Here is a 16,263-nt window from a genome sequence, read left to right as displayed (position 1 = left end):
GTGCCGTCTGCTGGCTCTCCGCTGGCCCATGTGGGTTCGGTGCTTCGCTCGGGGTGTGGGCTTGTGCGGGGACGTCATTGGGTGGCGCGGGGGGCATAAGCGCCTGGAGCATGGTCCGGAGTTCCGTCAGCTGAGCCCGCATGGCCGCGAGTTCAGCTCGTGCCTCCTCGTCCACAGCCCGCGCCGCCGCTGGGGCCGGTTCCGTTGGCGCGTCCTCGGGGGGGGGGGTTCATCGTCCCTCCGCCGCGGGTCCGCTTCCTCCTCCGTCTGATGGGTGTCTCCGTCGTCCTCCTCCGTGTCGAGCACCGTGGGGCTGTCGCTCCACGCCCGTTGCTGGGGTGCGATGTGGGGCGCGGGGTCCTCCGCTGGTTTCGGAAGTCGTGCTGCTCCCTCCCGCGGTCGGGTTGCCTCCGTCGCCATCTCCCCTTGGGGTTGGAGCTGAGGCTCGGGTCGGGTGGGGTGGGCGTCCATGGCTCCGGGGGTCCGCGGTGCCTCTGGCCTCGGTCGGTCCTCCTCTGTCTCTTGCCGCGCGGCTCGCCCTCCTTGCCCGCGCCGTTCCGGCCTCATCTTGCTGGTCTTCTCGCCGTCTACTCCTCCCGCGGCTCGTTGTCGTCCGGTGGGGCTCGGCGAGGCTGAGTTTATGACTCTCAGCTTTATGTCATGCGCTGCCTACCTCTGAATAACGTTCAGACACTGGGTTGCAAAGCAGGCTCTGGTTTATTTCAGGGTAGGTACAACGTTGGTAGAAAAAAGCTGAGAGTGACAGGAGCGCGCCGGTGCGGGGTTTAAATACCCCGCGCCGGTCAGCGCCCCCTCGCTCTCGATCACGTCACCCCCCTTTGTCCCATGTGTTGCCCTGCCATTGGTTGAGGGTTTCCAGGATCGCCCATCCTCAGGTTTTCAATCTTCTGCTGATTGCTTTCAGCTGGGCGATCCCCGTTGCATTGCCGCTGATGGCTTGGGTGGCTCCGTGATCCGTTTATCTATTGTCTATTAGCCGTTAGTCGTTGTGGGTTGATGGCTACTTAACTTGTCCCCCTTCACCTATTTCCTTGTCATTGTCATGAGTGCCATTGCGCTGATGACTTTAGCTCAACGGCACTCATGACAATGCCTTTCTCATCTCTCTCCCTGTATTCCCAGAGTCTCATGCTGTCAGATCCATTCAGTACTTTTCTTATAACAATTTGATACTGAGAAGCAATGGGTAACAATTTCGTTCCCATGGTAATATACCACCTTTGGGTTCTTTTACAAAGGATGTTCTAAGCCAGACCTGGTCAGCAAGTTAAACCTTCTGTCTGTTTCACAAGCTTAAGAATAGCCTACTGAGTACTGTAGGCCTATTTATTTTACTGCTGTCAACTTTATGGCAACCTTTCACTGATGCCTCAAATAAAAGAGATGCCTACCATGCCAGTAACAGGCAACAGGAAGAATCAACACTAGTGCATCCAATAGAAAAAGCACTTGCATCACTGATGGTCACTATTGGAAAAAGAGAAGTTCCTTGGAAGGAAGGGCTAAGATTTTCACTTACTCCCAAAATTCAATGACAGGAGAGGTGGCATTTTCCACAGTCACATTTAGAGAAGAGTTCTTCTGGAATTCCACACAGTTCTCTGTAAAGCAAGCCACACAGACTTTTAATGAACCCAATAAAATACACTATGGAGTGCAACCAATCATCTTTAGCAAAGGGAAGCAATAGAATTGCAAAACCTTAAGTTGGGGCAGGAACATTTTTTTATGTGAAGGGCCTTATGCCCATGGAAGGTAGGACCAGAACCAAAAAAGGAGAGGGATTTTGTTCTCACACTTCCCTTTTCCCAACCAGTGGACAACTGAGGAAAAGGACATTGTTGAAAGTACTTGCAAAGAGCTTTTCAGTTAAGTCAAAGATTGTATCAAATCAGTTTTTTTAAGGCCACAGATTTGTTTCTTGTGTTGTAAAGGACACTCAAAACTTGAGTCTATTTCAGTCATGGCTGTATTCCCACCTAAGAATACAGTTCTCTTCATCTGTTCAAAGGATGGGTTGCATTTAATAAAGCTTTTTATAACCAACACTTGAAAGTTTTTTGTCCTCAGGTTTCAGAAACATATGTCCTGCTTCCAACATATCTTTCAGAAAGAAATGTGTTTTGTTTTTGTTTTTCACCAGAGAAAGTTGCCAAGAAAGGGAAACTGGTCATGGCTGTTTTAATTTGGATTCTTGGATGGAGCAGGCAAGGGATGAGAGTTAGGCCTCTTTAAACTCTATTCTTCTTTGAAAATCAGATGCTAGCTATTCCATGCAGCTGTCTGGGTAACAGCAAGGTTTTGGGGTATTTTGCAAACAGATTTCTTTTACATCTCTCATAAACACTTCTGTTTATAATGGGGATTATGCAAAGAGGTGAGGTATGAGATTAAGGAAAGCAATAATGAGTGAGTCTGGAAGCATGAAAGGCAGATGCAACAGAACATGAAATAATATTAATGGCCATTGATTTAAAAAAAAATCTTCTGTTCAGAGAAAGACTAGCTAGATGCCTTGTAGAAGGACATGGAGCAGGCTGCTACTTTACCTGTATTCCATTCATGATCACAGCTGCCCCACGGGAGGTCTATGGTGAATGAACTGAAGAGGTAAAACAACGCCCAAGCCAGGACAATAATGTAATAGAAATTAAGGAGTACCACAATCACTTGAGAAGCATACCCAATCCCTACAGAAAGAAAAAACAAACCAGGAACAAAAATCACATATTTCGTGTTAAAAATGAATTAACACAAGCCCTTCTTAAATAAAGATCTGCCAAGCATCTTAAGCTCCAGCAGGCTTCATGGTTGGACGGTAAGAATGGTCAAAATGGCCATACCAAGATAATCTTTGATTATCTTATCGCTTTGTATGTTAACAAAATTCAGAAAAGGACAAATCTGGAGCCACAGCTGGGTGACCTTGAGCCAGTGCCTCCCTCTCAGCCCAACTCACCTCACAGGGTTGGTGTTGTGGGGAAAATAGGAGGAGGAAGGAGCATTAGGTATTATTATTAGGTTTATAAAAAAATTAAAAAGGTGAGATAACAAACAAACAAACATTTGTTTCTGCAGCCAGTTCTTGTTGGGCTTCAGAAGTAACTGCAGTCATTTCCATTTTTTTGTGTGCTGTAGGTAGCAAAAACAAAACCCAGTAATCTGAACTAAAATTGCTAGAGCTTTTATTGCAAGCATTTTAAATCATCTCTACCAGATTTCGCTCTGTTCTGTAGGTTCAGCTTTTTTTCTTTTCTTTCCTTTTCTTTAGATTAAGGGGTTTTTTAATGCAATAGCAAGGATAGCAATTCCTGGGATAATGAGCAGCACCCCATTAGTAAACTTCTGGTTCCAGTTAGAAGCAGAGCTGCAACTACAGTATACTGCTAGACTTCTGGGATCCAAATGACATTCTGGATGTATTTTTTGTTGGGGGATGTAGTCCTTTTTTTTTTCCTACTGAAGTAATATGGTGAAAGGTCCCCTGTGCGAGCACCGAGTCACGTCTGACCCTTTGGGGGGATGCTGCTTTCACGACGCTTCCTTGGCAGACTATAGCGGGGTGGTTTGCCATTGCCTTCCCCAGTCGTCACCTTCCCCAGCAAGCTGGGTCCTCATTTTACTGACCTCAAAAGGATGGAAGGCTGAGTCGACCTGAGCCAGCTACCTGAGAATCCAGCTTCTGCTGGGATTGAACTCGGGTCATGGGGAGAGTTTCAGTTGCAATACTGCTGCCTACCACTCTGCGCCACATGAGGCTGTTATACTGAAGTAACGTATCTTGATGTTATAAAAGAAATGAATATTTGTTCCTGAGAGCCTGTTCATGTGTTTGATTTATGCCCCAAGTGGATCTTCCTCCTGAGAAAATACAGACTATTCCCATGGAGTCTATTTCAATTACTATTTTTAAGACATTCTCAAAAGTTCTCATTTGCTTTATACCACCTTCTGTTATCAATGTCCTGCAGTAGAGTAGATAGCACAACAGATCCCTATCTGGACAAGCAAATAAATTGTTCTAATATTAGACACAAATCTGATATTAGGAACCTCCCAGAATATACTCAGAATTCACATATTGTGCTTAACCCTGATTTATTTAATGAGCCTAATTTGGCTAAGGTCACACTGTATGATAGACCATAAACCCTGATTTACAAACCAGAATGGGTTTGCATCACATGCTTAGCCAAACAAACATTCAGGTTGTCATGATTATGCCAAAATGATGTCATAATGCAGGCTTCACCTGTTACATGCAAAAGGGATGGATTTTACATTACAACATTGCCAAACACGTTGCGTCACTTGTCCCCCTTACCCACTTTGTGCCTATGGTACCATGTTAACTGTTGCTGATTTCTTTTCTCTGCTTCACAGCTCTTCTAAATAACAGTAGAGTGGGGGCCATCTGGATCTTGGGGGAAACCTCGTTCCAGAGGGCAGTTGCTGTTACAGAGAAAGTGCACTTCCAGGGTCCTGAGAGATGACATTGTTTAATCGAAGGAAGCTGGAGGGTGCCAACCCTGCAGGATCAAATTGGCTGGGCAGATGTTATGAGAAACAGGCAGTCCCTCAAGTAACCAGACCCTATGCCATATAGGGCTTTATATGTAAAAACCAGCACCTTGAGTTGCACCTAGGAACAAACCAGCAACCAGTGCAGCTCACAAAGCAGAGGTGTTACATGGGCATACTAAGGCATGCACATTACTGCTTGTGCCACTGCATTCTGGAACAGTTGAAGCTTCTGGGTGGTCATCAAGGGAAGCCCCAAGTACAGAGCATTGCAGTAGTCAAGCCACAAGGTGACTAGGTAAGAAAAGTGGCGTTTAGGTGCCAATTTAAATTGCAAGTGGCAAAAAGGCCTAAAAGAAGCTAACATGTTACCCAGTTTGATTTTTAAAAATTGGAATGACTTAAAGGTCCCTTCCCTATCCGCTTTGATCCAAGTCCTTATTAGGGAGAGGGCCATGAATAATACTTAAAAAAAAGTTTTAAAAAACCTTCAGATGTGACACACGCTTTGCATCTTCATCAGTTTAAACCTGACTGGACATCTTTTCAGATGGAAGGTTTCCTCCACTACCAATCAGAAGGAATTGCACCATAATTCCATGTTATCTTTGGCAAGAGAAAATAATGGGGGAAGAGATTGGGGGATTATAAAAGGACCAATGGGATCCTTGTAAAACTGAGCCGGGTGAGGGTGGCATGAAAAATCTCCCCAGTTTGGTAAGATAGTTCTTTCATATAAAATTGGATTCAGTCAACCAGCTTTGTCCATTAGATTTGACCTACCTTCAAAGAGAGGGCAGAGCCTCCGCCAGGAAGTGACCCCTCCCTGACTGGTATACTGTCCCAGGGCTGTCTCCAGGAAAAACACTGGAATTCCACAGGTGAAAAGGAAGATGAGGTAGGGAATGAAGAAGGCACCTACAGGTTCAGAAGCAAAGAAATGTGTTACATGACCAGACTTTAAAGAGAACATTTTATAACAAGGTTTCTCAACCTCAGCAACTTTAAGATGTGTGGACTTCAGCTCTGTTGGCTGGGGAATTCTGGGAGTTGAAGTCCACACATCTTAAAAGTTGCTGAGGTTGAGAAACCCTGTTCTATAAATTACAAAACTGCCACAATGTAATAAGCCTTACCAAAGTCCCATTGAGTTCTGTATGGCTTCCTTCCATCTAATCAGATATTGGATAGCAACCTTTTTTGAGGGGGAGGGGAAGTGTTATGATAGTAATAAGTTCCATATAATGGTGGTGGAAGTTTCATGAAAGATGATGACTTGTGCAGTAATATAAAACAATTTTGCTGAATTACATTGCTGCTGTTCATAGTAGTATCTGACACCTTGATAGCACTCTAGTGTGTTCAAAATGCTTTGCAAATTTAGTAGTGCTTAGAGCAGCCCCCAGAGGCAAACTTCAAGGCACAGTTTAGGATATTTTCACTGTATTTTATTCCTGCTACAAACGGAAACTGCAGCTGCACTTGTAGTGGGTCAGTCTCCAAAGCACTAACTACAGCACACTTCACTTTCACAATAGAAGGACTAACCCCATAAGCAAAACAGCCCTCTTTATGAAGTGTACGAAAGCTGTAGTCTTAGCACAGCCTTTTGCATCTTGGCTAGCAACAGCAAGAAGTGAAGGTTGGCATGAAGACTTCAAGGAATCTCAGAAGTAGATGATTTATTTTATTTTTAGTGTTCTTGCACCTCAACCTTCTTGTAAAAGTCACTGTGATATGGGAAACAAATGAAACGAAAGACGTCGTCATCATCATCATCAAGTCATGGTGCTCGCCCTTGGGAACATTATTCCCCCAGAGATTAGATTGGCCCCGACCCTGTCAGCCTTTCACAAGGCCTTAAAAACATGGTTTGTCACAGTGTGCAGACCCGGATGTGTGGCAGAGCCTGTGCCCTCAGCTCCGCATTACATGTGCATTGTTGTCTTCATTGCTTTGTTTTTTATGCTGTTTTAATTATTGTTAAATAATTATTGCTCCCATTGCTAGTCCCAGCTCCTACCAACCTAGCAGTTCGAAAACATGCAAATGTGAGTAGATTAATAGGTACCGCTTTGGCGGGCAGGTAACGGCGTTCCGTTTAGTCATGCCAGCCACATGACCACGGAAGTGTCTACGGACAAACGCCGGCTCTTCGGCTTTGAAATGGAGATGAGCACCACCCCCTAGAGTCGGACACGACTAGACTTAATGTCAAGGGAAACCTTTACCTTAATTATTGTTAGCTGCCTGGAATCATGTATTTGAGATGGGTGGCCATATAAATTGAGGTAATAAAATAAAATAATTAAATGATAAACACATTATGACCAAAACTGAAGGATTTAAAACAATGGCTGGGTTCAAGTATTATTGCACTAAATTGTTGATTGGAACTCAATAGTATCCCCAGACGGTGTGAGGAGAAACCCCAAATCAACCTTAAGAAAAATGTCTGAAAGCTTACAAGATTTAGTCCTTTAGCATAGGATCATACATGATTTCAGCTCTCAAATGAAATCATTTAAGATGTTGCTTTGCTTATTTTTCCTGCAATTAGCAAGATTTAACCACTTCAAAATCTTTTCAGATTGTTTTAAAATTAAAAATAAATCACTGTGTAAAATCACCAAGAGGGTGTGAGAGAATAGACTTCCCCTGCACCAAGCCTTGATTTATTCAGCAAGCCACAGCATACTGCTTCACACATTAACCCTAAGCTATAAAAATGATTCATAAACCATAATGGGTGAGTACACACCATCCAAGAAGTCATAATATGGTTCCCCCCCCCCTTTTTTGTGGCTTAACATATTGTATGAATCCAGCCATTACAGTCTAGAAACTATAGCTTAGGCAAAACATCAACCCTGTTACATCAACTGATCATATTCTACAAAGCATAGTTAAATAATAGTAGGTTAATATATGTGTACCCAACTTCACAGACACTGAAATTTGTAGGACTTTGGGATTGAAATTTTAGAAAGTGGAGTGGATTGGGAAGAAGCCCTGCAAATAGACCTTGTGATTCATAGTCTCTCTGCTCAAGATCCTGAAAATCGAGTGGGGAGAATCCTGGAATCTCAAGATCCCAAGTAAATAGGGATAGACAGGGATATCCTTACCCCTAAGCAGGATAAGGCAGCAAAATCAGGTTTTCATTCTGATTGTTAGCCACCCTGAGTGTGCTCTGGGCAGAGAGTGAGAATATTAATTGAATAAAGTAGTTAATAATAAATGCATTAATGACAAAATATTAATAAATAGGAAAATAAGAGAAAGTTAGGAGTTATCCAATGTGCTATTCTATTTTTACTATCAGATTAGCCCTTGAATGATTTTCTGCATCACGTGTCAGAGCCCTGGATTTTTGAATATTATGCAACTTGGCATGCATGATGGTAGGGGTAGGCAGGGCAATGTGCTGTTCCCCCTCAGTCTCCAAACATCTTGCATCTTCCCTGAAGCAGGTGCCATGGACATGCCAATATTCAAATGTTTGAATCTGACTCCATGAAGATTTGGCCAGTTCAAATGTCTGGATCAATTGGATAAATCAAATCAATAAAGTGAACCCATTTATTGAATCAAATGTGCTCAGATGAATTTGGGCCAATTCAGACATGCATGCACACAGGCATTTTGAGAGCCTGAATCAGATCCAACTGAATTTGGTTGGATTTGGCAATCTGGTACAATTTGGTTTTATATTATTTATTTACTTATTAAATGTCTAGCCTGCCTTTCTTTCAGAAGCTCAAAGCTGTATACATAGCAAACCCTTCTCCTATTCTCCCTACATCCATATCTGCAGCAAAAAGATTTCTTGATTCTGTTTGAGCTTCCAAGTGAACCTGATTCACACATCCCTAATACAGTATGTACCCTTTTGCTTCCAGAAGCCCATCATCATAAGGATGAGCTGTGTTCATCTCTCCTTCTTCCACCCCCGGTGATGCCACTGGGTTCTCTGGTTCTGAATCTACGCATGAAGTCTATGAGAAACTGTTGGGAGACCGGTACTCTACACATTTATTAGTAAGAAAAACAGTTCAGTAGACTCCAACCCAAGAGAGAGAGCGTTCCTTTATAGAAGCCGAGGGGGAAGCAAATCCAAAGCTAGGAACATTCCAGGTTTATAAAAACAAAACTAAAAAATAACTCTCTTTTTAAATTCCATCTGAAAGCATGAGAGAAAGAGAAAACAAAAAACAAACACAGAGGGCAGTGTGAAACTAGCTAATCCGCTTCATGCTGTTAGGATGGGAAAGCGGTTTAGGTAGGTCTATGAAGCAAATCCAAGCAAATTCAGGCCAGAGATCAAAATCTCCTCTACGAGAACTCCCATCTGTACAGTCCTCTTTACTTGTCCTACAAGCTCCAGAAAGTCAGATTAAAGGCAGACTTGTGAAAAACAAAACAGGGAAAATAATTCCCCAGTCATTCCTTAAGCGAGATCTACGCCACTCAAACACACATGCACACACTCACCCAGCGGAACGATTACTGTGGCAGATCTCTGCCCCTGCTTTTTAACACTACATCTGTATATACTTGAAAAGGATTTTAAACATGCTTTTGTTTCAAAAGTGTCCCAAGTCTCTTAACAGAAGAAAATAAAATGATTCATTTGTCTGACTGAAAATCCCACTCAAAACAGTTGCTGCCATTGTTACATCAACAGAGCTGGTCAAGATGAACATCTCTGCCTCTCTAAGTGGCAAATTATCTCACTTTACAAGGGTGAAAACGTTTCCTGGGCTTCAGTCATTTATGCCAAGAATAGAACCACGGGCAGGCCCTTTCTCTAGAATGTGTTCATTTTCAGTCCCAGGATGTTGGGGAAAAGAAGACTGTTCCACTGATACATTTTCCGCAGATTTCCCCAGAAGAAGCACTGTATTGGGAGAGAAAGTGCTGTTTCCCAACTTGTAAACTCCAAACTTAAGTAGTTGCTGAAAAATTAATACTATTCTTCCAGCATCTTTTGCTAGATAGGTGGAGTAACTCAGGCCACTTTTGGACACCATCAGAAGTGTCCCTCCCAAATCTGGTACCCTTTAGATGTGTTGGCTGTGAGTGATGACAGCTGTAGTCCCAACACACCTAGAAGCCAGCAGATAGAAAGGATGATTGGGGTGAGGGGAGGGGGCCAATCTTAGAGAAGTGAAGAAATAAATCTATTCCTCCTAGATAATTCCCCCAACTTTAAAATAGAGAGGAAGAGATTTAGACACATTTAGCTTAAGACAATGGATTTCCTCACCTGTCAGGACTATTTTGAATGTTCCAGCATTAGAAAGAGAAGCCTTCCAAAGACATTAGGCCTGCTAACTTATGATGGGGTGGTAAGAATCAGTCAACATAATCCACTCCATTTAGGTTGCCTTCTCAACTTTAATAAGCCTATTCAGTGAAATAGCCTTATGGTGAAACACTTGTGCACACACACTCAAAAATTTCACATTTATTTTTCCATGCAACCTTTTTGATCTAAGTATTTTGTACACAAATTGGAATGGAGAACCACAAAATCTTCCAATGCTTGGAATCTGAAGAACAACTTCTGCTAATGCATGTGAATGGGTTAAAGTCTGCTTTGAATGAAGACCAAATGTAATTATATAAGAGCTCATATTCTCATGCGATTTAGAAACCGGAAGGGGGCAAAGGCATTCACAGAACTCTGATATCACCATCCTATCTTCAGTCTTCCCAAAAGAGAAGAAATATGACATGTGCTTATGTCAAGGGACTGAGTGAGCAGGGATGTGGTAGGGCTTGTTTGCACACACATATCCCTCTCCATTTTTCCAACCCACCATGAAAAGGGCGAGTGCCTGGCTTGCTTTTCCAGGAGGATGCAAAAAGGGCATTATTACCCTGTGGGGAAACACCTCATTACCTAAGGAAAAAGGTGATTCAGAAAATGTGGGAAGGGGAGGACCCCAAAAGCTATGAGAGGACAACATTGCTCCTTTTTCACACTCTAGAAATATTCCTATTCATTTGACCAGCTCCCATTTGGACAAGAAGAGACTGTTAGGATTCTGACAAGTCGTAGGGCTATCAATTCTGGTCTTCAAACATCTGCAAGATCACTAGATGGTAAACATGAGTTTTCTCTAACTCTTGGTTTGACAACTCTTTAGCACTTGTCTGGATTTTTGCAGTCCAGATTGGTTAGTCCTCACCAGATATAACCAACTACATTGCATATAAATAGTTATACCTGTCTCTCAGTCCTTTATTCCCAAACTGGTAATAATACTTAAACTGGCTAACTTCCAGAGCTCTTAAGATTATAAGGGTAGTAATTACACCTATAAGAAGTCCTATAGCACAAGGCTAAGCAATGTTGGGCCATATTCCAGCAAGTGCAATCTGTTATAGGCCTCATTCCATGCAAATAGTAGGCAGGCCGAAGTATGTGTGAATGCAGCCAATACCCAAAAAGGGTGGAGCTATCCATTCTCTGATTACACCTTTTTTCCATCCTACTTTCTGTTCATCTTTTATCTCAAAAGGTAATAGATCTCCAAGCATGGGTCTGATTCCTCTTGCGAAAAGACTGAATTGACTTGCAAAGGAACCTCATGTAAACCTGGGGCAGATTGTCCATCACTGCTATGGCACTTTATAGCAGTGTTTCTCAACCTTGGCAACTTTAAGATAGGTGGACTACAACTCCCAGAATTCCCCAGCCAGATATTATGGTGAGGTACATACTCACACAAGCATGGGAAGGTAGGGGAGTAAACATTGGTTGAAAGGGTCCTGGACCGAGAAAAGTGCAACCTGAGACAGTTCAAATGTTGCCAAGGAAATTCAGCGACAGTGGAATAGAAATCTATTGTCTTTATTTAAGCTTCGAGTGACAGAAGTTCACTCCTTAATGTAGTTCACCACCTTCTTGCTGAAAGCAGTGTAAAGGAAGCACATCAAACAACTGAAGCGCTGTACCAGTTTAAGGTGTTTTTATTTATCCTGACAAGCAACAGTTTTCCATATTCTTTTTCAAAAAGCAGTAACACAAAAACATTCGTTGCCTTTTTTTGCAACTCAAAGAACTTTCTCATTCTGTACCTTTTTTGTTTGTTTGTTTGTTTGTTTACACAGAAGGGTGTTGGATATAAATAATCTATGAAAGCCTGTTATTTCTACAAGAAGAAAGAGAGACTTCTCTATTGCTTGATTGATTTGATTTTTAAGGCTGTCCCGTGGCCAGGTTTTGCCATATACTGCACAATCACTACTTTCCATCCCCTGCTATTTCCCCATTATCACACATTGAAGACACCAGAGCTGCTTAGGTAAAGGTAAAGGTTTCCCTTGACGTAAAGTCCAGTCGTGTCTGACTCTAGGGGGCGGTGCTCATCTCCGTTTCTAAGCCTTGGAGCCGGCGTTGTCCATAGGACACTTCTGGGTCATGTGGCCAGCATGACGACTCGGAACGCCGTTACCTTCCCGCCGAAGCGGTACCTATTGATCTACTCACATTTGCATGCTTTCGAACTGCTAGGTGAGCAGGAGCTGGGACGAGCAACGGGAGCTCACCCCGCTGCGCGGTTTCGAACCGCCGACCTTTCTATCGGCAGCTCAGCGGTTTAACCCGCAGTGCTTAGCATCTGGAATTTTAAAGGACAGATAATGGATAACAAAATATTTCAAAATAAGAGCTTATCCTTAGAAATAGGAAAGGAAGCTCTATATAATGTAGATATGAAGGCTCAGGTCATATCCCTTTGTAAGAAAACATGCTTACAACCAATCACTCTGTTTCCCAGCAAAGTCAAGGGGTGGGATGCTGATCTGGATTAATTCTGCAATCCAAAGAGCTTCAAACCAAAGCATGTTCTCTAACATATTATTTGTGCCAATACTTTATTGAACTACACTGTCATTTTTTAAAAGATTTCTTTAAACTTACTGTGTTTCTTTGCTACCCTCAAATTTCTAGAATTCATGGATAGCATTCAGAATTAATCCCATTAAATTTAGTAGGTTTTAAATTAGCCATCACTGATTGTCATTCCACTGCTCATGAGTAACTGAGTCTGAATGTTTCTCCAACATAATAATATTAAAATACAGCATTAAAATCAGGGATGTCCACAGGTGTGGTCAAGACGGTCAAGACAATGGCCACAGTAGAGCAATCAAAGCTGCACTGGTTTTTATGTGCATTGTGGCAAAGCTTCAATCACACTGTTGAGGCTCCTATCTTGACTTTTTTGACCACCCCCCTGCAGACCCCCCTGATTAAAATAAAATTAAAATAAATGTCCCTGATGAAAATAAAACAGTAAAGCTGGATAATGATAAATTCTCCAACAATTAAAAAGCTGATAGGTTGAAGTTAGTTTCTGCATTTACAGTGCATGTCCACCAATAGAACAACCACATTCCTTATTAACTTGAAAAAGGAACACCATCCCTTGATCCTAATTAAGAAACAATTCCTTGAAAACAAAAAGGCAGCCAGCCTAATCTGGATCAACCATGTTGGGAGGGGAGGGGAGGGGATCTTATTCACTTCTCATTGAAAATCCCCTCCGAATCTGTGATTTGCTCCAAAGCTGCTAATACTTAATGAAGCAGGGGGTGGGGGCAGGCATGAATTCCCCCCAGAAAAAAATGGCCCGGGGTTTTAACCCTCCTGTGAAGTGTAATTCCAAGTTGTTTGTGTGAGATTGGATGGAATGGCTGCTTTTGCTAGCAGTCCACAGGCAGTTTTAAGAACAGGTGTAAAAACACGTGCTTGTATTCAGAATGGGAGTTGGAGGAAAGCAAAGAACAGGATATGTGCACAAACAACTGACCAATTTAGACAGGCCCAAGAGTGGGAGATGCTTTCCTAAATTGAAGACCCCCTGCTTGGGGTTTACCTGGCAGGCCTTACAAAGTAGCACAAGCTGCTTTGTTAGATTTCCTGCAAAGCCCAACAGCAACATCTCTGTGGGCATTGCGGGAAATGTAAATGGCATCTTTGTGCTGTCCACCATCTGTTGTACAAAGCTCAGAGTGGGCCTTAGTGCCACTGAGTGTTGTTGGGACTCTGCCAGCTTTGTAACTGTAATTTGTGATAAATAAATGAGAAATAAAAATAAAGCAACTGTACAGGAGTGGCTAAAAGATGATTCCAGTTATAGTACCAACAGAGGAAGTTAAAAATTTTTATTGCAATACCATTTTCTTAATCTGAAAGAAATCCTTTCCCTCCCATGCTCTGGTGATTTGGGGTTGAAGCAGAGATCTTTATAGTTGCTTTGGGGGTTTTGTTTATTTTTACAAAGTTGGAAGACTTCTCAAGTTATGTGTGTTTCGATTCATAGATTAGAGCCTCTGTAGGATAATGGTTAAAGTGTTGTCAGTGGGGAAATCCTGATTCAACTCACTAGTCAACATGGGTGAATTTGTGTCGGTTACTGTTACTTAGTCCAGCCTACCTTATGGAGTTGATGTTGTGAGGATAAATGAAAGGAGACTCCATATGTCCTCTGAAAAGAAAGGTGGTGTGTGTTACTTATGCTGATGGATGATGCTTAGATTGGATTATTGTAATTATGGCTTTATGACTATATAATTGGTTTTATATTATTGTTTACTATGGATATTATATGTTTCCTATGCCTTTTATTTATTTATCAGTAAACTGCTGATAATTTTGTGATTGTAGATAGAAATGCAATCAATCCATAAAGAAGGCACAATCTTGTCATATTTTTCAGCAGCAAATTATATTAATTTTGAAGTAACAGAGAGCCTTTCCCAACTTTGGTACCTCCAGATTTGTGGATTTCAACTCCCAGAATTTTCAGCAAGCATTGCCATTGATCTGCACAGCTAGAGAGTCCCCAGATTTGGAAAGGAGAAGTAGGATGCAGTGGTTAGGACACCAAAGTGGTACCAGGGACCAGGTTTTATTCCATGGAAGCCCACAGGGTAATTTTTGGCCTGTTACTGCCTTGAAATCCAGTCTACCTCAGTTGTTGTTGGGAGGATTAAATTAAAGAAGTGAATCTTATGCACAACAGAAAAATGAATAATAAATAGAGCATTAGGTTTGGATAGGAAGCTCTATGAGTAGGCTTGTATAAATTCCTCTTTTTCATCCCAACTTACCTTGTGAGCATGAATGGCTTTAACATTACAAAGTGGTTGGCATGTTTAATATTGTTAGCATTTATCATTTCTTCGCATTTGGATAAAACTGCAGAGTATAAATCAGAAAGTAAGAGCTGAAGACTTAAGTTCCAAGCAGACATCATGGTAGAACATCTCACCTAATTTTGGGATTTGCTTACTTCTCACCCATTCCCTGCTTTTTGTAAATATTTCCTCAGTAAAGCGTTCAAGAGAATTCAAACGCTTTCATGCTCTTATGCATCATTTTGATTGGTCCTAGTAAAAGTAATACTCAGCTGTGGCTCCTGAGTTTGAATCACTCAGAGGCATATAGTTGAGAAGTTAAATAGAACAACAGTTGAACTTACCACCACCATTTTTGTAACAGAGATAAGGGAACCGCCAAACATTCCCCAAACCAATGATTTCTCCTGCCACAGACAGCACATATTCCAACTTGTTGTTCCAGTGATCTCGATCTAGTGTTTGATTCACTGCTCCTTTTTTCTTTGTTTCTCCAGTGAGTTGTGCAGGTATTTCTCCATTGATAACTGCCCCAGGGACCTTGTAATCCATTCCACCTTCAAAAGACCAGTACCGTTTTTTTGCCCCCCGCTGTTATGCTTACAACAATCAAATTCAAGCTGTAAGAAAAGTGAGAAACAAACTCAGGATTCGCTCAAGAGTTCACAGCCCAGTTGACTTGCTTACAACAGCAGGAAATGTTGATGTTCCTTGTGCACAAGATGTACCCACAGACTTCACCGAGGTAGGAGGTGTTTACTTTGGATTCAAAGAACACTGACAGCTTAATTTTTAAGAGACTTCTTTCAAAATGTTCTGGTTCCTCACAGCGCATCTTTTGAGCCAACATGCCCTGATATTTTGTACACCACTGGTATTTTATTTACTCTCTTATTTTATTTCACTTGAACCAACAGTCCAATGAAAACACTGCAAACTCTGTTTACTTTAGTATAATCATCCCAAAACTGATAAGTTCAAACACATTCTTTGGGCCTTAATGTGTCACTAGTATTGGCCCATCATTACTTTCCTAGACTCATATTGTAGTCATCAAATACCCTACTTTATTGTTACCCTATAGTTACTACATGATTTAGGGTTAAACTTCCTGGCCTGATATCCATATCAGCCTTTGTTTATATTAAGGACCTCTCTAGAAGCACAGCTGCTCTGAAAGGAGATAAATAAGGAAAGGTCTTTTGAGTGGTGGTACCCCAGCTGTCAAATGCTCTCTTCAATTTTTCTATGCATTTTTTTTTTTCCAACACCAGGCAATCCCTACATTTCCAGGTCATGGGGGGGGGACTTGAAGTTTTGGGTTTTAGATGCTTTTCTGTGCTGTTTTAATCCTATTTTTATAGTTTTTGCTTTCTGTATACTATTTTTATTTCAGTATGTTGCAAGGTACGCTGGAAAAAGAATTCTTAAACTGAATGAAAGTTAACATTGCTTTCTCAGCACATATGAGCCTGTGATATGAACTGATCATCACAAAAACTACCAAGAAGTTCTTATGTGTTCACAAAGCGGGGTCAATTTTTATTCTATTTAAGATGTTTTTCT

General features: G+C 41.8%; 1 protein-coding gene across 1 annotated transcript in view; it reads right to left on the bottom strand.

Annotated features, from left to right (window-relative positions):
* LOC134501011 (sodium- and chloride-dependent GABA transporter 2-like) overlaps window positions 1-16,263 on the bottom strand; it is a 71,125-nt gene that overhangs the window by 44,479 nt on the left and 10,383 nt on the right. Inside the window, exons 2-5 of the mRNA XM_063308555.1 lie at window positions 15,042-15,317; window positions 5,326-5,460; window positions 2,571-2,711; window positions 1,541-1,622 (exon numbers count right to left, since the gene is read on the bottom strand). Of these exons, the coding sequence (XP_063164625.1) occupies window positions 1,541-1,622; window positions 2,571-2,711; window positions 5,326-5,460; window positions 15,042-15,249 (566 nt within the window). The 5' untranslated portion in view covers window positions 15,250-15,317. The remainder of the gene's footprint in view (window positions 1-1,540; window positions 1,623-2,570; window positions 2,712-5,325; window positions 5,461-15,041; window positions 15,318-16,263) is intronic.

This window comes from Candoia aspera, chromosome 7, assembly GCF_035149785.1.
Source record: "Candoia aspera isolate rCanAsp1 chromosome 7, rCanAsp1.hap2, whole genome shotgun sequence".
In the NCBI taxonomy this organism is placed as follows: Eukaryota; Metazoa; Chordata; class Lepidosauria; order Squamata; family Boidae; genus Candoia; species Candoia aspera.
Note: the sequence above shows the minus strand (reverse complement) of the source record. Positions and strands in the feature narration are given on the sequence as shown.